This window comes from Tachypleus tridentatus, chromosome 9, assembly GCF_004210375.1.
Source record: "Tachypleus tridentatus isolate NWPU-2018 chromosome 9, ASM421037v1, whole genome shotgun sequence".
Taxonomy (NCBI): Eukaryota; Metazoa; Arthropoda; class Merostomata; order Xiphosura; family Limulidae; genus Tachypleus; species Tachypleus tridentatus.
Window position 1 is genome coordinate 77,749,422 of NC_134833.1, and position 24,945 is coordinate 77,774,366.

The following is a 24,945-nucleotide window of genomic DNA, read 5'->3' on the forward strand; positions in this document are numbered from 1 at the left end:
AGTGTTGAATGATGTACTATTATCATCTATAATTTAAGGTATATTGCAAGTTGCATGTTTCATTGATGAGTGCCAGATAAAAACAATTAACATTCCAGAAGGCACAAAAATAAGGGAATTTAGAACATCAAACTAAGTCGAACCTATATCAAAACACAGCAGAAAGAATATCCCTTTTTTCTTAACAGAAGTTGTATTCTTCCCTATTTAGAAAACCAATAAAATGATGTTTCTTCGAGAACGGGTTTTTGGAAAAAACAGACGCATCTCTCATTAAGGATATATACTTTTAGTACCACAGCGTCCTTTCTACAAGGGAAATTTGTAGACGCGAAAAATAGCAACATACTCCTATTAACCATTAAGAGATATGCGGTAACAGCATGATAATTAACTTTGTACTTACAACGGAACTAAGACTCAACATGGCAGTCTATATAGCTAAACACGTTTCTACTTATAAAAAGTAGCAATGTATATTTTTTTTCACGCTCTCCGTAATCAATAATGTACCACGAGATTTGGCCAGCGTATCAGATTCAAGTGAGTTCTAAATGCATATAATAATTTAAAGTATAGTATTAAACTAAACATTAACTGAAGAAAAAGTTTAAAAAATTATTCATTGAAATATGTTAAATTAAACAAATAAAATAAATGTTAACATAACGCTCCCTTAAGAATATTTCTATTACGTGGTACTTCCATGTTTTGTTTGTGATTAAGCGCAAAGCTACAAAATGAACTATCTGTGTCTACTATGTGTATCGAAACTCAAGTTTTAGCATTACAAGTCCACATACATACCGCTGAGCCACTGGGAGGCAGGTACTTTAAGAACTTGCAGAGTAAAGAAAGGCGTATACCAATAAAAAGCTAGGGACTTCACGATTACGGTTCGATTCGGCTCTAACTGGGTCAAGATTTATCTACTACTGGAAGCCACTGCTCTGTTTTATTTTTACGCGGTTGTACTTACATCGCTACACGTGTCATATGTCGAAATTCGATTGTGCTCGACCATTATACCACGAGACCAATAGCGTACAGAAGTTTAGAACTTAGATGTTTTGCAGTTAAACGCAGGCAAAAAAATACATATACAGAGCATATACATATACTTCTTATCCAATTCTAAACGTAAGACCCGAAGCGGTAACACTGATATGACAGCTCGTGTAAATCACTTGGTGTTCTGAAATAGAAGCCAGAGTTAACAATATTTTTTAATTTAAATGTACTATTGAACAATCAAAACTCAACACAAGGGTACACGAGTTTAATCCGTGTCAGTTTTGCAACGTGACATCGACAATTCTTGAACTTGCGTAAACACTAAGTCAAACTAGTAACCGGTTATAAATCGGTTCAAGCATGATGCTAAACCGGTTTTAAAATTTTTAAATTGTAACCTCTTTTTCTAAAGGAACTTGTAAATTAGAGAAGTGTAACGAAACGACATTTTCACACTCAAATATATTTAAATGAAACTGATAGTAGCATTGTAGTTATTCTACTAATGACATTTATGTGTTAAATTTATAGTGACAAAGTTTCCACAAGTAATATATGATAATATTTGATCCGGCTAATGATCACACAGTAGGCAAAACCGCTTCGACTTTTTTTTTAATCATTTGGAGATACATTTTCCTAATATATATATTAACTTTTTGTTTTATAAGATGGCGTATGTGGGTTATTACGTTATAAAGAGTATTCTCACACTTTATAAATCTTGCATAAAATAGTAATAAAAGAGGCAATCTAAAATCGCAGCATTTTACACCATCAAATGATGATAAAATTACTGTTAAAACTAGGTAGGTGGTAGATAATGATCTCAGATTTTCACATGTTTGACATCAAATAAAGGAATGTTTTAGAAAAGGTTTAAATCTCTATAAATTCGGCCTTAGATAAAATTTCTTTTGGCGACAGAAATTGGGTTTCGATACCCGTGGATAGCAGAGCACATTCTGTAGTTTTGTGCTTAATTACAAACAAAATGTTGACGACCAACCCGCTAGAAACCTTGTGATTAAAATTATGTTGCGTATCAAAATATCCTAATTAGTCGCTAAATAATAGTTTAAAACTTTTGATTGTCACGTTCAATGCATGTGTGTAACATTAAGAACAATTATTATGAACAATCCCATACGTATCTTCAAAAGTCCCTATTTTCTTTATGAACATTTGTAATTACAACCATGTTATGAGTGACTGTTATAATAAAAACACACCAAAAACTGTCCAGCTTTGAATGCAACTGACAATGTCCATGCTGTGGTTAAAGTGAGAAGGCTCTGACTTCAGGCCTCCCACTACCAGTTGAGACATTTCCTAAAGAGAGCACCTCTTAGATATACAGAATAAGGGAGTAAGGGAAGCTGAAACAATACGAACAATACTTGAAAATTTGTGAATAAATTACCAAGACGAGATTGGTATGAACAACCTTGGTGCCCAAATGCGACAATTATGGCGACTTTTCTTTCTCTAACGTGCAATATATATGTAATAAAATATTGTAGTAAATACTTGGACTTTTCAATTTAATGCGACGAATCAATACTTTCGTCACTTAGTTTTTCACATGAAATGTCCAACGTAAAGTTCGAAATTAAATAGCAAATTTAAATATGTTGTAAACCTCTGTCTACACCTCGTCTTGACTAAATCTAGTTGAAAACAGGCTGAAAGAAGGCTTAATGGTTATCGTCAAAAAACTTATTTTGATTCAAGTTTCCCGTTTCAACACAGACACATACATAAAATCACCATTTCAAATTACGCACTGCACGTATAGTGACTTGCACTGCTTATTAACTTGTGATGTCAATCCGAAGAACCCCTGACGAAACAATTCTTTCAGAAAGCCATATGAAAGGCAGGATGTCTGCTTATGAAAACTACGCAGTAGGTATGAGTACATGTATTGAAGCGCTATGCTCTACTGACTTTGTCTAGAAAATTACTTCACGTGGAAATACCAAATGGAAATAAAATAGAAACTCGGTACTATATATGGTAACGGGTTTTAGGGGTAGCAACTCTTGTTTATGGAGATCAAATTTTACGCAAAATTAACCTGGTAAATTATAATAACCAATATGCAGTACCAACTTAGTTAGAACAAGTTGTTTCAATCTTGAATTGATATCACTACTGGTAAAATAATTAGGTTAACTTTATATTTATTTCGATCACATTATCTAAGCTATAGCTACATGTTACATAATACCATTATTATAAACTTAAAACGACGAATATATAAACACTTGTACCAAATTACTAACGAAAAGAACTGCGTCGGTAAACACTGATTGTTGAAATGCGAAAAAAACAAACGAATATCTTGTACTAAAACTATTTTGAATGAGCAAAGTAAGCAAGCCACGGCATCATAACGACAGCTTATTAATTAAACTATAAAGATAGTAAAAACATACTTTCAAAGAGGAAGCTTATCAAACTATTTCAATACTCGTGAAGACGCGTTAAAGTTTATTACGTTACATAAACACGACGACACGACCACCTTCGAAAGTGTATAAAATAACAAATTGTTAACAATTATTGGACATTGGTCAACACACAGGATACACGAAAACAGAAAACACTGGCCGAAGTTGCTATTGGTCGATACTCTTACCAGTTATTTATTCGTAGCATTTATAGCGTTATTTCGATATTTTTTGGAGTTGGTAGTTTATAACGGACAATTCAATAAACTACACAAACGCACGTGTTCAGAAAGTTTAACACGTTACTGAAGTGTGTCGGTAAGTTGTTGGCTCAGTCCTTTAGCTCAGGTGATAAAATATTCACCTTATATGCAAGAAGTACTGGCTTCATCTCCCAATCGAGGAGATGAAATCAACTGTATATGCGTGACGAAAAATGACAACAAGATAGCCACGACCTCTATATCAGACAAACAAAACTTGTACATCTGTAAGTAGGCTGAAATAATTATCAGCACATGGAAACAGAATGACTGCAATAGTAGAATCCAAACGCGTTATTTAATAAAATGCTGATGGAAAACATAGCGGAATCTAACCAGCTACAAGTAACTCTTTTACATTACCCATTTATTTTATAAATAAAATTATTTATCATGGTATCCATTCTGTCTGAGCGTACATTTGTGACTGTTGCTTCATTTTCATTGCGCATCAATCTACCAAACTTTCGTACGAGAAAGAGAAAGCGATCTATAACTTATCAAAGCAGAGTTCAACTTCACAAAATAAACATCAAAGCAGATTTGTACGTGCGTGACGAAAGAAAAACCCAACAATTACGACAATCAGGACCAGGTAGGAAGAGCATCTGTACACGCAAAGTTGGTGACACGATGTCTAGTTAGTTGCTATAGCCTTGCAGGCTTCAATAACCTTCCCACAAAAACAATACGAATATTTTCCTGTTAATATATTAATGCATATATAGTGCATGTAAACCTAACCTCTTTAGTCAATAATTGCAAATACCAAATCATCTCAGTTATTATTACATAATGTGTACATAAACCTTCAAGTACAATAAAGAACTTTAAAATAAATGGATAGGTTTGAAACAAAGGGGTGAAAGGAAAGATGAACACGGTGAATATTATACCTTAAACGTTGAACTTTATTGACGCTAAATTTTAATATTTTCTTCTCCTTATAATAAATATGTCATAACTCTTTAGTGAATTGGAAAAACAAATTTATTTCATAAACATTATGTTTCTGTTATTTTATTACAGTCAGTTCCACAAAATGTGTAAAAGAAAACACTTGAATCTAAAGACTATGAAAGCTTATTAATCATAGATATCTGTCAAAAAGTTTATAAGACATATGTATGTAAAAAGTATGTATATTTGCACACTATAGGTGTTTTGAAAATTTGTTTCACCTGATAATCAAAGACTGAGCTTTATATTTTCTGACGTCACAATGTCCAAAATGGTTTACAAAAATCGCATACATCATTCAGTTACAAAGCTTTCTCACTATCCATCCAAAACATTTTGGCAGCATTTGTAAACTATATTCCTGTATTTCATACTTAGTGATGTGCATCTCACAAAACAGTTTTGATGTCAATAAAAACGCAAAAGCTTACATTATTTGAGTGACACTCAACAATAGATGTTATGTTGCTTCACTGAGTATCTAATTCATACATGATATTCTTCAGGTATTACAAGTACTATAATCTACCAATAAATTTTAAAAAACATATATCTAAGTATCACATGGCAGCAGAAGGGATTAGAAAAAGTGGTCCCAAAAGCGAGGGTCATTAACTCTACTTTTCTAGAGAATGCAGATGGTGGTATTTCCACTTATTCTTACCTACATCTTAATTCCACCACCACCATCATATTCATCACTTTCCTTTATGAATATAGCATTGAATCTGGTTCTTGATTCTGCCATTATTTGGTTACATTATCAGGTACAAAACGTCTGCTCCATATATTGACTGTCCACTGGCCCAGTTCTTTGCATCATTGTAGATAAGCTGTTTCATGATGTCTGTTTCAAGTTTTAAGCATCTGATTAAGTTTCAAAACAGGTGCCTTACAATTATGTTGTGGATATCGACCGGCATTGACCAGGCGCCTGAGAAACTTTACCATCAGTTCCACATTGTTGGTATACCAAGATAAATTTACAAGCATATTGCGACAGCATGATTTGACTGGCCAATTTCCTTTTATCTCACGACACACCAATGAGCTAAATATCTAAGTCATTTCTGAGGTCTAACCTTAACCATGTAGTTCAAGAACAACTTTGAGAATTTTAACTTTTCTGGTTCACTTTAAACCAAGAACTAAAAATATTGTACAAGATTGCTATGTATGAAGCATAGGCTAAATAACCAACCACCTACCTTTCAGGTAACATCAGTAGTCATCACATGTCTGATCTGCATAAAAATGATCAGAGTGAAACAGCTGACACTACTTTATAACAGTGATTGATTCTTGTGTTTAGTATTTTACAAATTTCAATTACATTTTGATTATTTTGTGCAATGTATAACACTAACCTCAAAACCTTTATATTGGTAACCCAAGGTTGTGTATGTTTATTACACATTAATTAATTGCATTTTGGAAATTACACCAAAATCTAAAACAAAATTAATATTCTAAAAAGTTCACTAGTAATCTTAATAAAAACAGATAAAATACAGAGAGAAATGTAACACAATACTAGTTACAGATGCAGCCTCCCGCTAGTACTGCGGTAAGTCTCCGGATTTACAACGCTAAAATTAGGGGTTCGATTCCCCTCGGTGGGCTCAGCAGATAGCCTGATGTGGCTTTGCTATAAGAAAAACAAAAAACAATACAGATGCAACATAACAATATCCACACATGAATCGACTGTATCACAGGTGTCACATAATAAAGGCAAACTGTACATATACCAGCACTGTGTTTTGAAATTCCTGCCTCTACACACTTCCTTATTTTGCTTGCGCAACGCGACATACAACTTCTGGCATCCATGGTGAAACACACTGTGCAGATACTATTTTTCCCATAGAGTAATTACAAGTAAGATATGAAATAGTTTACAGGAACATACCTCATAAAACATTTTTATATAAAACTTATAATATATTACATTGTATCGAATATATTTAGCCGAAAAGTTTATTTTGTAACTGCTAGTTAGGAAGGTTTCTAATGGCTACCTTTCATTATAAGAACCTTACACAGTATGAAACTCCTCCAATTATATTTTCAACTACCACAAGCAAACCAAAGTTTGTTTTAAAAAAAACAAAACAAGTATCATCTCTCTACCAAATGAAATAGTTAATTAAATACTTGTTTGGATTATTTTAACATATACGCATGTATAAAATTAATTGTTGAAAACAAATGGTTCAAATGGTTGGTTGGCGTTTTATGGCGCAAAGCAACTAGGCTATTCGGGTCAAACATCCGACAAATTTTAAAATTAGAGAAATTATTAAAACCCGTAAAAATGAATCAAAGAAAAATAAAATTTTGAATTAAATACCTAAATGTCGTTAACTCAAATTTGTATGTCTAGTTTACCGCATTAAGATATAAAACAAAGTAATACAAATTTTAAAGGACTTTCTATAGCATAATTTTAATTATTACAACTCGCCAGGATGAATAACGAGTAAGTTCAAACATCAGCATGAGTCACCTGAAGTTGGCCTTTCCAGTCCTGGTTTCAGTTTATTTGACGTTACGGCCATTTTCTAATTTCATATCGAACTAGTTGTACTGAAAAAAGGAAATCATATTACAAAAACGTCTAATTTATGAGTTAAAAACTTAAGTGTTTAAAACGTCAACGGCCTTTAAAAAACTAAAAATATTTGTAAGGCGGACAGTGTCGCCATCACCAATAACACTGTCTGACGTTATGGACAAACCTTGGGACAAAGCATGTTTAAAAATGGTGCCGTCGTTGAGAATCGTAACGACCGAAAGAAAGTAAGATGTGGCTTATTGTGACCCGAGTGTTACACAGACTACACACTGGTGCATCAGTTCCAGGTAAAATAAAACGATGAGTTAAAAACTGTGACTGATGCGTAGTCTAGTTAGAACAACAGCCAAAGTCCAATATAGGGTTTTATTTGGAAAAGCAGTTTTCACGTTGCTCACTCCACGTCGACTGCCAGCTGGCACGGAGCCAAGCCTTCAATACAGGACCATAGTCCATGTATGAAACAGGCACAGCGGTGATAGTACCAGAGCAAACAGATTTAGCTGCGGTGAGCTCATTCCCGCGAATAACAACGTGGGCCAATATCCAGAAAAACTAGATAGAAGTAGATGTTAAAGAGAAATGGGCCAATCGGTTTTGAATATCGGCGTGTACAGGGTTCGAACTAACGTAAAGCGATTCCAGGGTCACTAGAGAACTAAGCAAGTCAGTATAAATAGAGCAGTTTAAGTACTGCTTAGCTGTATTTGATCCAGGGCATGAGAAATGGTGTACAGTTCAGCAGTGAACACAGAAGCTGTAGAGGGGATTCAGTGCACAACCACCAAACCACAAAAGAGTCCACATAGTCACCTGATTTTGAACCATCTGTATAAATAGGAATGGAAAGATGATTAGGAAGATGTTCAGCAAATAACAGTATTTTCAATCAGGAATGTCTGCTTTTCTCAGATGACGTAAAAATAGATCACATTTGGAGATGGTAAAAAGCCACGGTGGGATGAGTTGACCAGTGGATACAGCAGTGTTATCTAAGGACAGACCCAATTCCTCCAACGGTGCCTGAATACAAAGGCCAAAAGGAGCAATGGCAGATCATCTGTTCTAAAAAGGTATGGCCCACCAAAGAAGGAAACCACAACCCCAGGTTGGATGCTTTGGTAAAAAACGAAGTTTCAAAGCATACAGTAAAGACAGTTGCAAATAACATAGGTGCAGAGAAGGTTCATGAGACTATGTATAAGCTTTGAACTGAAGAAGTACGGAAAGCCCCAGTGCAGAGCCAAAGCCCTTGCTGGTGAATGGGGTCCAGCATCTTTAAGGCCAAGGTCCTGGCAGAGTCATAAATCAGTGGTCCATAGTCGAGTTTCGATCGAATAAGAGCACAATATATCTTTAACATAGAACACTGATCCATCCCCCAAGAGGTGGAAGAGAAGACCTGGAGGATGATCAGTGCTCTTGTACACTTGACCCATAGCTGCTTGATGTGTGATATAAAGGTCAGCTTATGGTTAAAGATAAATCCCAAAAACTTTGTCCCAGGGACTACAGGTAGCACAACTTCAGTGATATGGAGTTCAGAATCAGCATGAATACCCCGTTGGCAGAAAAAGTGCATGCAAACGGTTTTAGAGAGAGAGAGAGAGAAGTTAAAGCCGTTTGGTATAATCCACTTCAGTAAACAATTGAGGGCAGTCTGTAGCTGCCACTCAATATACCTCATGTTCAACAATTGATACGAGATGTGACAGTCCTCGACATAAAGCCTGTTTGCAACAGTAAGATGGAGTTGTTCAATGATGGCATTAATCTTTACATTGAAAAGTGTGGCACTCAAAACAGCCCTGAGGGACTACAAGTTCCTATAGAAAAGAACAGGAAAGTGTCGAACCCACATGAACTTGGAATCTCCTGTCCATTAAAAAAGTTTTAATAGAAATGGACAAATGGCCATATAACTCATACATATGGAAGTCTCGCAAAATTCCATACCTCCATGTTGTGTCATAAGCCTTCTCAATGTCAAAGAATACTGATACAAGATGATGTTTGAGAAAGGTTTCTATGATTGACGTTTCAAGTCAAATCAGGTGTCCCATGGTGGAGCACTGTCATCAAACCCATACCGGGTGGGTGAGAAGAGGTTGTTTGATTCAAGGAACCAAACAAGACGAGCATTAATAGTCCTCTCTAATATCTTAGAGACAGCTCGTCAAAGCAACTAAACGGTAGTTTGAAGGAATCTTTGTATCCTTCCCAGGCTTAGAGAAAGGTAGGATAACAGCCTGGCGCCGGGCATAAGAAAAATCATACTCCTGCTATATCTAGTTAGAAATAATCAGAAGAATAGCAAGAGAATCAGGAGATACATGGTGCAGCATTTCAATGTACATCATAAGGTCCAACCAATGTACTGCCAGTTCGAGTTCCACCAGTGTAATGGGACAATTACAGTCATAGAGACAATCAGCTTGAAAGAAAAGAGGTGATTGCTCTGCCCGAGTCTTGATGGCCAAGAAGGTGAAGGAAGAGGCAGAAGTGCTATATACCCAGAAAAAGCTTTCACAGAGAGTATCGGCGATACTCTGGGTATCAGCTACTTCTTAGCCATCAGAGAGCAAGATCGAGAGAGGGACAGAATTATATTGCCCACAGACCTTTGGAACTTGTGTTAGAAGATACGCTGTTTGTGAACTGAATCCAAGATTCCTTCTGGCTTTGACTCTTACCCAAAGAAGCTTGTGCACGGGCCAGCTGGAATGCGATGTGATGCGAGAGTGTGGGATACCTATGAAAGGTATCCCAAGCCCATTTTTGAGCCTTCCATGCCATATGGCAGGCAGGATTTCACCCCAGACGAGGATATCATAGAATTCGTGTCGAGGTTTTAGAAATACATTGAGTAGCTGGTTGTATAATACAGTCAATTAATGCTGCCACAAGTCGTCTATTGATGGCTTACAGACGATGTCAGGATCAAGTTCTGCGAGTGCAGTGCAAGAAGGCCAGTGTGCTTGATCCAGCTTCCACTGGGGCATGTGGGTCTGGTGGCATCGACTATGGCCAGTCTCTATCAAAATTATAGGAAAATGATTACTGCCTTGTGGATTATTGTCAACCCTCCATGAAAAATGAGAGAATAGTGAAGGGGCAAATTGAGAGATCAATAGCAGTAAAGGACTGACTTAGAACATGAAAATAAATAGAAGAACCACTACTGAAAAAAGAAAGGTTGTGATCAGAGAGCATATGTTCTATGGAGCAACCCCTCCTATCATTATCAGCACTTCCCTTAAAGGGATAATGTCCATTAAAGTCCCCCAGAATTAAAAGGGGAGACAGCAGCTGTTTAATGAGATCATCAAGGTCTGATTGATCATAGGTCTCTGCAGACAACAGGTAAAGAGAACAGTGATGGTATGACCCAAGAAACACTGATGGCTGCAGCCTCCAAAGGTGTATCGAGTAGCAAAGACAGGGTGGGCACATGCTGATCAACCAACAGTGCCACCCCTTCATGCACACGTCCACCACATATCCTGTCATTTCTGTACAACGAAAACCACCAAAAGGTGACTGTATCAGCAGGTTTCAGAAATGTTTCCTGTAAGGAAAGACATACAGGATGGTAGGATGCAATTAGTGTTTTGATGTCATCCAGATTGGAATGTAAACCTCGACAGTTCCATTGTATCAAGGTGGCCATTATTATTTATGTGTATGCGACCTGGGTGGAGAACCCTTCTGTTTACGACCACGTCTTTTTTCTTTACCGTCTTTATTCGAGGGAATCTATCGACCTCCATGGATCTTGCCCTGGGTCAACTGGGCAAGTCTTTGTTCTTGGAAGAGGATTCCAGCAATTGAGGGCATGAACGAATGACTGTTTTGCATCTTGATGTGAGAGAAGTTAATGCACCCGAGGTGTGCCCATAACCGGAACCAAAGGAAATGGATCTTGGGATTTGCTGCAATATATGTGATGGGCAGAGATAGGTGTTGAAGTTGATTCATTAATTTTTTTAACAATGGAGGTAAAAAGACATTTGTTTTGAGAACGATTCGTTTGGGGACACAGAGATCCGTCTGCACTCTCACTGTATAGAGAAACAAAGAGCAGCAGCATACGTCCGAGATAAAGTGGTAGACAGCAACTTTCAAGCCAATGAGGACATTGGTTGGTATCGTAATTCCATCTTTGCGAGTGGAGATACACCTCATTCCAGAAACTCCTTGGGTGAAGAAACCAGCGAGAATCTTTGACTCAGGGATGTTCTTCAAATCCCTCTCAACAATAACTCCTCGTGATGAATTCAAAGTTGCATGGGGCATAACATTAATGGACATATCCCCAATCTCCTTTGAATGTAAGAGGAGTTCACTGTGTTTAGATGTGGATGTTTCCACCAATATGTCACCAGAGTATAGATGTTTGACTGACTTTGAAGAGCCAGAAAATCCCTCTAGACCTTTTTAAATGAAAAAGGAAACACTTGCCCTAAAGGTTTGTCTGAAAGAGAATGTAATAAGAAAATGAGATACAGGTGTTACAGATTTTGAAGATTGCTGCTCAGAATCTTCAAAACGTGGTCGTTTACCTATGGAATATTTTTTCACTGTTTTTAAGTTTTTATCTGGGGGATTCATGACAAAGAAAGAATGTTTCAGTACCCACTGACGCCACTCACCATGAAACACTATGAGGGGATGCACTACAATGGCAAATAAGGACACTGCAGTAACACCAGGGTTTTGTGAGCACTATACCCAAAAACCAGCATCAGATACAACGTGAACAACACCTGTTGAGAACATCCAACACTGATACTTGGTTGACCCTAGCCCAAGTGGACCAGCTGAATGACCCTAGGGGACATCCCAAGGCCACCCCATCTATAGGAATCGAAGGCCAAAGTGGTGTGTTACGGTTGGACCTCTTAACCACCAGGATCCTCTCCTCCCCTTCAGGTGTCACCACACATGGCAAACACATCGGTGGATGTTTAAATCCTAGAAGAGGTAAACTGAAATAACAGAACCTTCTCTGGGAGGTCCCTTCACCACATATACAATTCCACACTGAGGGGTGGTTCAAATGAGTCATCATACTGTATGATATGAAAAATTCAACCATTTTTTCCTTTACAGCCAATTAATAAGAAAATTTAATAAATGTATGCTAGATTAGTTGCTTGCACTTATTTTCCAATGGTAGTTTGTACCAGTTGCTGGATATGTGCACACATTCTTCTTATATCTACAGTATTATATTGTACATTTTTTCATGTGGTTTTGATCAGTTGATTAATATCTTCTGCATTTATCTTCACATTGCCATGGCAAAAACTAGACAGTATGTTATCTGTCTAATGTTTGGAAAACCTAGTGAACTAAATCTAAATGTCTTGCCACATTATCAGTCTATTATGAAAGAGGATTTATTGAACAAACATTTGGAAACTGTTCAGTTTGTTTTCATTTGACTGTGCAAAAAAGGTTACTCAAAAAATTGAACAAATATGGAAGAGTACAAGCATTCCCAAAGCATACAAATGTATTGTTAAAAATATTCAACCACATCATTAAGGACATCATGCAAGCAGCATTAAAGATCTACTAACATATAAAGAAAAGATTACAAAATTTAAAGATGAGCCAAGAAATTATCTGATAATGCTGTATGCAAATACAAAAACATCTGCCACTGTCAGACTGAAAAACAAAAAATCCCAAAGAAGAAAAATATGGATAATTAGCATTCCGAAAAAAAAAGTAAAGAAATCCCAAGAACTAACACACACAAGCATAATTAACAAAATAAAGCTTGTTTTTCTAAGTACTTAAAAGTTACATTGTCTGCATTAATGGTTTTTTGTTTCTGAATTTTGCGCAAAGCTACTCAAGGGCTATCTGCACTAGCCATCCCTAATTTAGCAGTGTAAGACTAGAGGGAAGGCAGCTAGTCATCATCACCCACCACCAACTCTCGAGCTACTCTTTTACCAATGAACAGTGAGATTGACCGTCACATTATAAGCCCCCATGGCTGAAAGGGCAAGCATGTTTGGTGCGACCGAGATTCGAAACCATGACACTCAGATTACGAACCGAACTCCTTAACCCACCTAGCCATGCCGGATCTGAATTAATAGTGCCCATTGTATCTGCCAAAATAGCTACTGAAGAGAATGACCATAAGGATTTAATGGTTTAAAGTCCAGAAATATTTGATGGTACTACTACTGTACTTTCTACATCAAAATCCTAAAATAAAGAAACAAATGACGATCACACTTTCAATGATAGTGACAAAAGCTTACAGGTACTATATTTCAAAGAGCTGTTACAGTCATTTACCTTAGCTGTTTTGAAAGATAAACATTATTCCCAAAAATGACAATGCTAAAATTGTTAATAAAAACAAAATACAACATGAATAAGAAAAATACCAAGAAAAATTATTGACTTCTGATGAATCAAGCTGTATTAAAATGTATCTACTTTGATGACAGAATACATTTAACTAAAACTCTAATTAGAAATGGGCAAAAATGATATAGGTATGTAGCCAAGGTACAACACTTAAGTTTGGTCAGTGAACCTAAATCAATTTTCATGGATCATATTGCTCTTTATTCCAGTACATCAGAAGATATAAAAATTCTATCAGTCAGTGATTTGAAGATAAAATTTCATCAGATCATTTAGTTGCTGTAGGTTGCAACAACATATACATCAATACTGTCAAAAAAGCTGAAGTTATGAAACTTCTTGAATATTACTTAGAAAAACCTGATCATTGGTTAACTTGTTTGTTATGTGCAAATGAGTTACCCCTGTGTTATATAATTATACATCTTGATGGAGTAACTCTAGGACTGTCCATTTTTTTCTAGTCCTCTCCAAACGATACTGAATACTTGTGAATCACTGGCTTCAGGGAACTTTGTTTCAGTCAAAATTAGTAATTACTGAAAATTAACCATCCTGAAGACCTCATTGCAGATCCAAAATATTTGAATTGCATGTGCAATGCAGTAGTATCAGGTCACTGTTCAAGAGAACTTGTTTTATGTTAACAGGTACAATGAATTAATTCTAGCTGGTTAACAACAGCAAACAGGATTTTGCACCTTTATGTCACAACTGCCAACCCATCTAAGAAGCTTAATTTGTTACCAAGATATATAACTGATGTGTATGCAACAGTTAGATTTAATATCAAGAAAAATCCCTTGTGCAGCAATGGCTTACTGTACCCTTTTCTGTTTGTAACAAAATTACATTTTCTTCCTGAATTGGAGAAATATGTGATGGACAGAGTAATCTAGAGAAATGCTTATTTTACCCTTATGGAAAATTTGCTGCTTGTAATGCTTCGAGATGATTCTCAGGCTATCAGACAACTTGCTTTTCATAGAATATTAGCTGCTCAATCCACCTCAAATAGACAATTTGTGATCCCAAATATCAATATGGAAGCTCAGCATTACAGTGATCTAATAATGTGGAGTGAGAATGAAAGGCTAGAGCTACCACTTGCATAAAATATAAGAAATGAACAGTTGATGTTTATCATTAATAAAGACACTAGTTCAAATTCAGCATGCCATGTCATACATAACTTGTTGAAAGTGATGTTAAAATTCACGTTCTCTCCTCTACATAAAAAAAATTTTCTCAACCCAAACCAGCCATTTTTACATACATATGATGTTAAAGTTATAACAGAATCTTCATCTGCTATTTGTGACTATTGCAGAAGAAAGGGATTTCCTAAAGCAAAACTTTAATCTTGCAAAACTACGAAAAAGTAAAAGTACAATACATAATCCAGTGGAAGGGTGGAACACACAACTACCTCCTCATTGCAAGTTTTGGTAATTTACAATATAAAACTCCTATATTAGCTAAACAGTGCAAATTTAAAATAATGGTACTTTGATTATAGATATCTTAATGAAAATGCCACTCCCCCCTTCAGCAATACAAGATACAATTTTGGAAGCCTGAACCTTACCCCCATAATTACTACAGTTGAAAGACACCAACTACATATCTTCCATCAATAATATTTAAAAACCTGTATATTTTTGATGCACCCTAATACATACATTCTTCTCAAATTCTTTACGTTTTAGCACTGATTGATACACTTCACACAAAATTATTCTATTTTTTAAGTAATAACTATTAAACAGTCAAAAGTAATTGAACTGAGAATATTTTACACATTGTTAATACTGAATAAATGCTTGCATTTTATTTGCATGGTAAAAAAAAAATTAAAAATGATTAAACCACAGAAAAACACTCAGACTTCAGCATTATCTTTTCATGAACAAGTTCAATAATTTTACACTGATGGTCTATGTACTATTAATTTTATAATTAATATTGCAAGTTATGATTTATAATCTCAATGTCCAACCCTGTACAAATTCCAATCAACTCCTTTCTGAATCTAAAGTTCTTAAAAATAAAAGTACTGCTATCATCTAACATTACATGTACAATGAAAAAATGTCAAAAAGTAAGCCCTACACACCAATACAACCTCAGAATAAAATAAAAATGATGTATATGTAAAAATGGCTGGTATGGATAGAGAAAACTATGTAGAGGAGCGAACAACGTTTCGACCTTCTTCGGTCATCATCAGGTTCACAAAGTGGGTTTTCTCATCATCACAGAAAAAAAAAAAAACAATGAAATATCAACTTTTAATAGCCACACAGCAACCCACCAATAAAGTGCAAACAAAAGATTCAAGTTAATTATGCACATCACAACAGACACTTACAATTCAATATATTAAAACATTTTTGTTAAAAATAACCCTGCATATGATCCTCCAAGGCTTAAACCTCCTAGCCCTTATTTTTAAATATGCACTCCAAACTTTTCATTCCTCTAGAAAGACAGACATAGCACACAAAAACTTTTCAAATTAAAAATCTTAAACCCCTGATATTAATTACTAGAATTTACAAAGAAATTATGGTTTAACATCTAATGTGTCTTTGAAGATTTTTTTTATTAATTTTCATATTTAATCTTTAATGATTTCTTAGGATAGAAACTATTAGAAAACAATTGAGTGAGGTACTTCATAAATGCTTCAGAGAAAAGTTTGTTTCTTCATAACAAAGCTAGAAAATGCAAACAAATTAAAAAATGCACCTATTTTTAGTCAGCAATATCTTTCCATGAATATATACAATTGAAGAAGCATAAATATTTCTACAACTACCAGTACACATTTCAATGATTTCTTGTATTGAGAAAAATTTAAACCTAGCTTTTTCAATAGTTTTATGTCTGACAAGAAACATTAGGTGAAAATATTCTAAATCTTATACAAGCCAAATAAAATCTACCAGGTGTTCAGTTTTATAATATCTTCACAGTTTAGAATTATATTAGGATGTTTGTACTCTTTAATTATACTATTTCACCTACTTTAGACAAGTTTGTGCATCTCAGTCCAAAAAAAAAAAAAAATGTTTAAAACATGAAACAGTTTCATCAGTTTAAAAATTCTTAACTCTTATACATATAATTCATTATAAATTTATGGAATTAACATCATACAACTAACTGTCTAATGTGGTTTCTCACTGAGAATAGATCCGAAATTACTAATATTATCTAAAGGTCCCTTGGTAACTTGACCTACAATGTATCAGTCTTTAATGAACTCAAGAGTACTTTTGTCTAGCAACCTGAAATTTAGAAATGTACTAAAATCAATGTTGGATAACTGAAATCATTAGCCACCAACTATCATGATACATCAAAAGAAAAATGAAGAAATTAATACAAGGACAGAAACAATTTTTTCATTGTAAAAATCTAACTAAGCTAACTGTATTACACTATTTTTTCTTTAAAAAAAATTGGAGCTCTGGGCTACTATTATAACTCATTTAAAAATTGTATTTGTGCTACTACAAATAAAAAAACACAGGGTATATAACTATGCAACTGTCACAGACACGATAAGATATTTTCTGTTTCAAAGCATGTTACATCACAAGCAACACTTCACATAAAATCCTTTTTCAAAGCTAACCATACACATATAAAAATTGTTTACAGATATTAATCATTGTACATTAATATGTTAATTATACTTAATACTCTTTATTTACCTTCTTCTGGTACAGCATTTTAAAATGTCTTAACTAGTTGATATGAATATGCAACTGAATTGTTAAATTTTTTGTTGGCTAATAGTGTAGTTTAATTTTTTTTTCAACAGTTTATTTTAACTAAGTAAGAAGAGCCCTGCATATAAATGAGCTCAACAGTCTTCTGTCACTCTACACTTTCTTTTATTTTCTACAATAACTATTGATCAAATGGCATTTCAGCTCTAGTAAACTTTAATTACATAATTTCCAAATTACTAAAACAATTAAACATGTCGCATGTAAATCAAAGTACAGAAATTATTATAAAACAGCATAAAAAGTACAATATTTTACAACCTCAATTTTATAATTAATATAATGTAGCCTACAAATATAATATTTTCATTCCTCTTTTATATATTGTAATTTTAGTATTAAAACTTAACTTTGCATCATTATTAGCTTCTCTCTTTGCACTGTTGCTTTCCTCTTAAGATTAAATAATGATTAGTCAAGTGGTGGTGTTTCTCATATAATCAGAAAAACATCCACAATGTATTATGCAGGACTTTCAAAGAGAAAGAATATCAATTTGAGAGAAATGCATTTCATGCATTATATAGCAGCTACATTAAAGTTGGTCAAAACTTACAAGAATCACCACAGAGAATTTAATTAATAGTGCCTCAACATACAATTTTAATAACTTGCATCAAACATAGAAATGATTAACTAAATTCACCAGAGGTTCTTACCAAATGTAATCCAAGTGACTGACAGGTTGCTATCAACACATCCATAAAAATATACATCAAATAATAATAAGAGAATTAGGTTTAAGAACATTTCAACTTTATATACAAACTTAAACACAAAAATTAAGTTTCAAATATATCTTTTTTTTTGAGCTGCTAATTATACACTATATAAAATGCTTTCAATCACCTTTTGTGTGTTCACTGTGTGCTTCACCACTTAAATAAAACAAAGTTACAGGCCATTCACAATTTTTATCAGTAATAATTACTGAACACAGTTCCAATAATTCCAAGACCAGCACACACACACACTTTTATCCAACATAAAATGTTTAAAATATAACCTGGTAAGGAAGAAGAAAGAATGAAATATATATCCTTTTAAGACATGTTCATTTACAAAAAGGCACTAAACAGAAAAAGATAAAAACTTGTTGACTCTGTATATTGAACAAGTTAATGCTTTTCTATAAATTCATCTTTAATAAATAGTTCTAACAACAGTCAATCACCCTATATTCAGTGCCAACAAGACCTTTCACTTCATAGTAGGGCTCATCAGATTTACTGGGAAACAAAAGACATAGCACTAGTCACAGTACAATTTATATCATCAGTTATTCACACACAAAAGCTGTTTTGGTCTGAGCAAGATAAAATCCATAAATGGCAATTTTATTTAAATCACAACACCTCAGAATTAGTTTGTTTTTATATTAACATCAAATTATTTACTAAGTTGTTTGATAATTTTTAATGATGACAAATATACAGTTTCATAAAGCTAGCTTGGAAAAGTTTAGATTTATATTCAAACACGTTATTCTTTAATTACAAGTTTCAACAAATCAATGCAAGTACGAAAAAAGATTATTCTGTTAGGGAATGAAAACATATAGCTATAAACACTATTCACCTTATTCTGTTAGCTGTAAAAATTGTGTATATGTATGTATGTACATAAAATGTACGCATGCATAAAATTCAGCTTGTTAATGACAATGCTATGGATGCTGCTGGCTACAAGGAGAATGCTGCTGTACAAAAGTATCTGATTATTTGGTGAATAAATGTCAAGTGGCCTTTAGTTATAATAAATACAAAGTAATGCAATATTGCTATTCAAATTGTAAGTACAATTTTGACGAGATTAACCATAACAGTGTTATGAAAGAAAAACAATTTTTGATGTTCTGGTTGATCAGTCTTTAAGCTGTACATGCAATGTGCTATTGTTAGTGGTAGGGCTAACAAGATTTTAAGTTTTATATATGTAAATATTGAATGGAAGTCTCACAAGGTTATAATTTCATTGCATAGGTCACTGGTTAGGCCACATTTTAAAGACTATGTTCAGACTTAAACTCCTTGCTTTAGAAAGAGCATTAAATTGTTGGAAAGAATTTAGAGGAAGGCTATTAGGATAACTGGAATGGAAAGATTGACATATGAGGACAGGTCAAAAACTCTGAAATTGCTTAAGATTGTTAAGAGAGTTGACAACATTGATGCATCATCTTTTCACATAATGGTAAGAATGGTAAAGCCATGGGACATAAATATACATTTTGATAGAAGTTATCTTCAGCTAAGCGTTTTATTTTTATAAAATGATAGTTGAGTTTTGGAATGCATTACTTTCAGATGTAATGGATCTAATATATGAGAGATTAAGGAAAATCTTAAGAAGTATTTGAATACGAAGGTAGCTTTAACTGTTTATTTTGGAGTCTAATGCAATGGATAGGACAACCTAAATTAACTAACATTATCTTTGAATTATATACTTGTATGGATGTATATAGCTTTGAGATTTTTCTTTTAACCAAATCACAAACAAGAGTCAACGTATACCTCTACACAAAATCAAGAACTAAATGTTGATCAGGAACAGCTACTTTTTAAATGATCATAGAAGTACATGCATATTACCAAAATTCCAAAGTTATTATTACCTAAATATGTAGTTATTTTAGAAATTCCCTCAAAGGGTTACAAAAACAAACCTGACAATAGCAGAAGTAAGGATTTTTTTCTCAATTAAAAACTTATTTTTCTTACAAAAAGGAAATTAGAAACAAAAGACAAAACAAATGACTAAGGCTTTTAAAGACTATTTTTTATGAACTAAATTCATAAATATTCATTTAGTGTTGTAAATGATACATTGAGAACTATTATAAAATATCAGTAAACATTGTTTAACAAAGTTTATTACTATTTAATATAGTTCATTCCTCTTGTTTTAGTTTTTACCTTCACTGTGGATACAGAGCATGACAGTTAATATAACTTAAAATTTTAAAATAATAACAGTACACACATAAAGTTAACATTTCAAGTCAAATACTAATAGTAATTTTTAAACTGCTTCCACAATTTTGTTTATGGTTTCATACATAGTATGTACCATAACACTTTACGGCTGAACAATATAAAACTCATTACACACGAAGTCATTATCTATTGCATCTGATGCTTTTCAAAACATGCTTTGCAAATCCACTTACAAATTCCAAGATATTTTTAATAGATCTCTTAATGGTTTTCAACACAGGTGCATTTATATTTATATTCACACATGCTCAGAAAAGTAAACCTGATAAGTAAATAACAATAATGGTCTCATAACCATTTCCTCAAAAGGTTTCTTTATAGAAAATTTAATTACACTGGCCTATACAATTATTTTGAATTAACTTTTAGGATTAAAAAAATATGGTTAAAAAGCCTGTCACAAAACACCCACATCCTTTATCTTTTCCTCTCTATCAGTTCACAAGAGCAAACAACCATGGCACTCACTATTCAAGATTTTCATAAGTTGCTGAAATGAATTCTTAGAAGAATAAAAGTATGAAGGTTCTAAATTTTTGCTGTAAAATAATAAATAATTTACTTACACTAAAGAAGAGGATTACAAGAACAATTCACCAAAAGCACATGATATTTCACAATAATGATCATTATTAAACTCAATATTAACCCAATCTGTTACACAAAATTAAGAATTTTCCAGTGTCCAAGAAAAAAACATTACAATTGTGCATCTTATTAACATCAGTATTCTTTAATTATACTTATTACTTAATGTAATTTGCAAAATGTTCTGTCAAAACTAAAATACTTAAATTTGACATCAACCTAAATATATATTGCCTTGCTTTATTAAGTAGTTAAGTTGCTCAAAAAACTTTTAAACTTAATGAATAAAATATATTTATTAACAACACAATTTGTTCAAAACACATTTTGAACTTTAATTTACCTACTTCAATTTAACTTAAAAATCTATTCAGTGTTACTTTGATAAGTAACATATTAATTAATTTACAAGTACAATAACAAACTTACAACAAAGAAATTCTGTTACTTTGTGGTAACACAATCACCTGTATCAAAACATTGTAATAATTAAAATCAGAATTACACTTTTGTAAAAGTTGTTAGTCATTATTATTAATTTTTTCTAGGCATATTTATTTAGTATAAAACAAGTAACACAGTTCCATTGTAATAACTCTAAGTTTTGTTTGAACTTTGTAACGCCATAAAACTATTATTTCCTAGTTCTTGCTCTTTTTTAAACTAATATGTATAAATAAATATTTCAACAAATTTAAACTTAGCAGTAACAATAATACAAATACTAAAAATATAGTATTGCGATTAACTGATCACCCTAGACGTTCATATTTCAGTTGAACAACTACTTCTACAATTAACATATTTAATTATTGATCTTTTACTAATAGTACTCAATTCCCATCCCATTATCAATTGCACGTGAAAATCAAACGGAAAATAAGCCTTCTATAAGTTAGTTATAAACTTACCTTCCAATAACTTCATACTGATCGTAGACTTCATCAAAAAGTACATCATCTTCGGCCATCTTCTTTGCTGCACTTTGTTCTAACTATGGGCAAGGATGATAAGTCTTTTGTTTAGTATAGAAATTTATTCCACTGCGTAAAATTATTGTTGCAATTTGAACTGAAAGGTTAAACCTAAGTAATCTCGCTGCTCTCACCTCACCAGTTTTAGGCCTAACTGACCACAGTTCGCAAGGGGGTGTGTCACTACACAATCCAGAAGAACGAGAAACGTGTTAATCGGCATGAACACTAACATTTATCCGCTAATCGCAGTTCTTTTGTACCACATTTTACTTTCAACACATCGCATACGAGCAAATTAAATATAAGAAAGTTTCATTTAAATGATATCTCTAGTCTGTATCTTCTCTCGAATAAACTAAGAAACATGGTATTTACTAAACGTTACGACCAACTGCATTCACGTTGCCTAAGACCAGTTCCCGACAAGCGCTCCATATATAACACCACCCGAACTCCTGCGCAATCTCTAACCTAAACCAGGAATGCCCACAAATCTACTATATAAGAAACAAAGGTTCATTACGTTTCAAGTTTTTGAAGTGAGGAATAATCCTACCACTGTGTTCAGTGTAAGAACGATAAAATAATAAAATATATGTAATTTTTCGAGTATAGTATCAAAAGCCGAAAATATAAATTGATATTTTCATAGAGTTTGAGAAAACTGTGACAATAATATTTTAGTTCTAATGGCATAACTCGCGATTAAAAATTACATATGATAGTAGATAGCGTAGAGCTAATATTCTGTAGTAGTAAACTATTTCCATTAAATGAAAAACAGTTTACTATTTGTTGTCACTTTCAAAATCACAAAACAGAAATAAGTAGTTTACCGTTCTATTTTTCTTTTAATTTTGAAACGATACATATCTTGAAAATATTCCTATCTTTAATAATAAATTACAAAATATCTATCAATATGTCAGTGCTGGTACATCGTTAATCTTACAATAACAAAATTCGGGGTTCGAGTCCTCGAGGTGAAAAAAGCGTAGCTTTTGCACTCAAAAATACCATTTCAAATAATCCTAATTGGGTCATTATTTTGCAACTTTTTTGTTATTGTTCGAGTTAAAATAAATTTACTGAAAGCTTTTAAATATACAATACCAAACAGAAATATTTCACTATAACAAATTGGGTTTTATTAACCAACTAAATTGTTGCTGGCAGACAACAACTTTATTATAATCACGTAACTACCTCAAAAGAGTTCCCCTCTGGTACATCGGTTAGTCTACGGATTAATATATACTAACTGCAAAAAAATACATAAATATACTTATCACCCATTTAAAGGTTTTGTCTTTGCTGATGTGGATTATTTATTTTACCACAATTCTTTAATGACGAACAATAAATTTGTTCACAAGCAAAAACATGATACTGGTTTATGTACACTTTGTGGTAAAGACACTGAAACAGTAAGACATTTATATTGCTTGTGTCCAATGGCTCAACCCTTATGGACATTAATTTTCGACACTATTTCTTTTATCACTCAAAAATCAGTACCAATGAATCAGAAACGCCGAATTCTTGTACAGGGCTTCCTAGAAGGATTAAGAAAAGATGACACCCTACAGTGTATGTTTTTGATTACATGAGCCAAATATTGTATTATGACTGTTAGGAATATTTGTTTAGCCAAAAATATCCATTTAAATCTGTTGTCATTTTATAAGGGTCAGTTAAGAAAGAAAATAAGTTTTGATTATTCCAGGTATGTTATTCGTAATGATGTCAATTTTTTCTTTCAATTTTATTCTAAACTTATTCGTCCTTGTTCACAACGTTACATTATTGTGTGTTCTTTGATATGAGCAACAACAGATAGTATTAGGTGCATTCAATTGTATATAACTGTGTATTTGATCTTTGTACTTGTTTTGTATGTAATATATGTGATTATGAGGCCTCTTCAAGAGGTTTGTAAATAAAAAAAAAAAACTACGGATTTATAACGCTAAACTCAAAAGTTCGATTCCCCTCGGTGGACTCAGTAGATAGCCCGAGGTTTTGATTTTTTAAGAAAACAAACACACACACACACGCATGCCTAAAGAAAATGTTAGTAGTACAAAATATAATTATAAGACTTTTGGGTATCACTTCACTTAGGCTCAATGGTTTGCATGCTTAGACTATCAGTGAATTCGAAAATTTGTAGCCCGTTGTTATAACAAACTTTATGAATTTTAAAGTCAAGAATGCGCTTTAAAAATGACTATAAAATCATGCATTTTGGTTAGACAAGTATAGTCAAGGAGTTTACGATAGCTTTTGTTGAGTAGCTACCTTTCATCTGATCTCTCAGAGTACACTTTGTGGGTAAATGCTGATAAAAACCTTACTCGACTTAAACCGAGCGTGACAAAATAATTAGCGTGCTGACCGTTCTATTGATTTCCATTCTTTTCTCCTCCTAGCTACACCATGCAGTGTTTTGCTTTTGAATAGTAACATTCACTCTGAATGTCGATGAAAATCTTCCATGATTATCATTAGTTTAGAAGAGGTCGAAATTTTTCCAGCATTTTTGTACCAGATTTGATATAGGGGATTCTATTGCGAGTTTGCCACTTCCTCGATTAGCTTCACACCTGCATGGCTCAGCACATACATATAGAAGATGACCTTACCATCCGTATAATTTGCTTTCTGCCTTCTTTCTGGGGACTAACCACTCTGAATATTACAAAATACTGCCTTCGAGTCGTCGCAAATATTATGTTGGTTGCATTACCTATTTGTGGTTCATTGCTTTAAACAATCCAAATGAGGACATGCTTTACGGCTTACAGCTACATTATTGTGCTACTTGGAAGAAGCTTATGTGCTCCATCAGCCTGAATAATGTTATTCAGTAAGGTGATGAATGTGTAACAAGCTGTCTCACTATTTGTGGTGT

At 33.5% G+C, this 24,945-nt stretch overlaps 1 protein-coding gene across 3 annotated transcripts in view; it reads right to left on the reverse strand.

Moving 5' to 3' along the window:
• The window catches only part of LOC143225546 (peripheral plasma membrane protein CASK-like), a 240,825-nt gene extending 218,329 nt beyond the window's left edge, over positions 1–22,496 (reverse strand). Inside the window, exons 1-2 of one of the 3 annotated variants that reach the window (XM_076455194.1) lie at positions 22,163–22,496; positions 21,966–22,048 (exon numbers count right to left, since the gene is read on the reverse strand). In XM_076455194.1, coding sequence (XP_076311309.1) covers positions 21,966–22,024 — 59 coding nt within the window. In that variant the 5' untranslated portion in view covers positions 22,025–22,048; positions 22,163–22,496. Of the gene's footprint in view, positions 1–7,202; positions 7,283–7,434; positions 7,543–21,965; positions 22,049–22,162 lie in introns of those variants that run through there. The other 2 variants (XM_076455196.1, XM_076455199.1) reach the window with 2 other exon arrangements.
• Between the last annotated feature and the right edge of the window lie 2,449 nt (positions 22,497–24,945).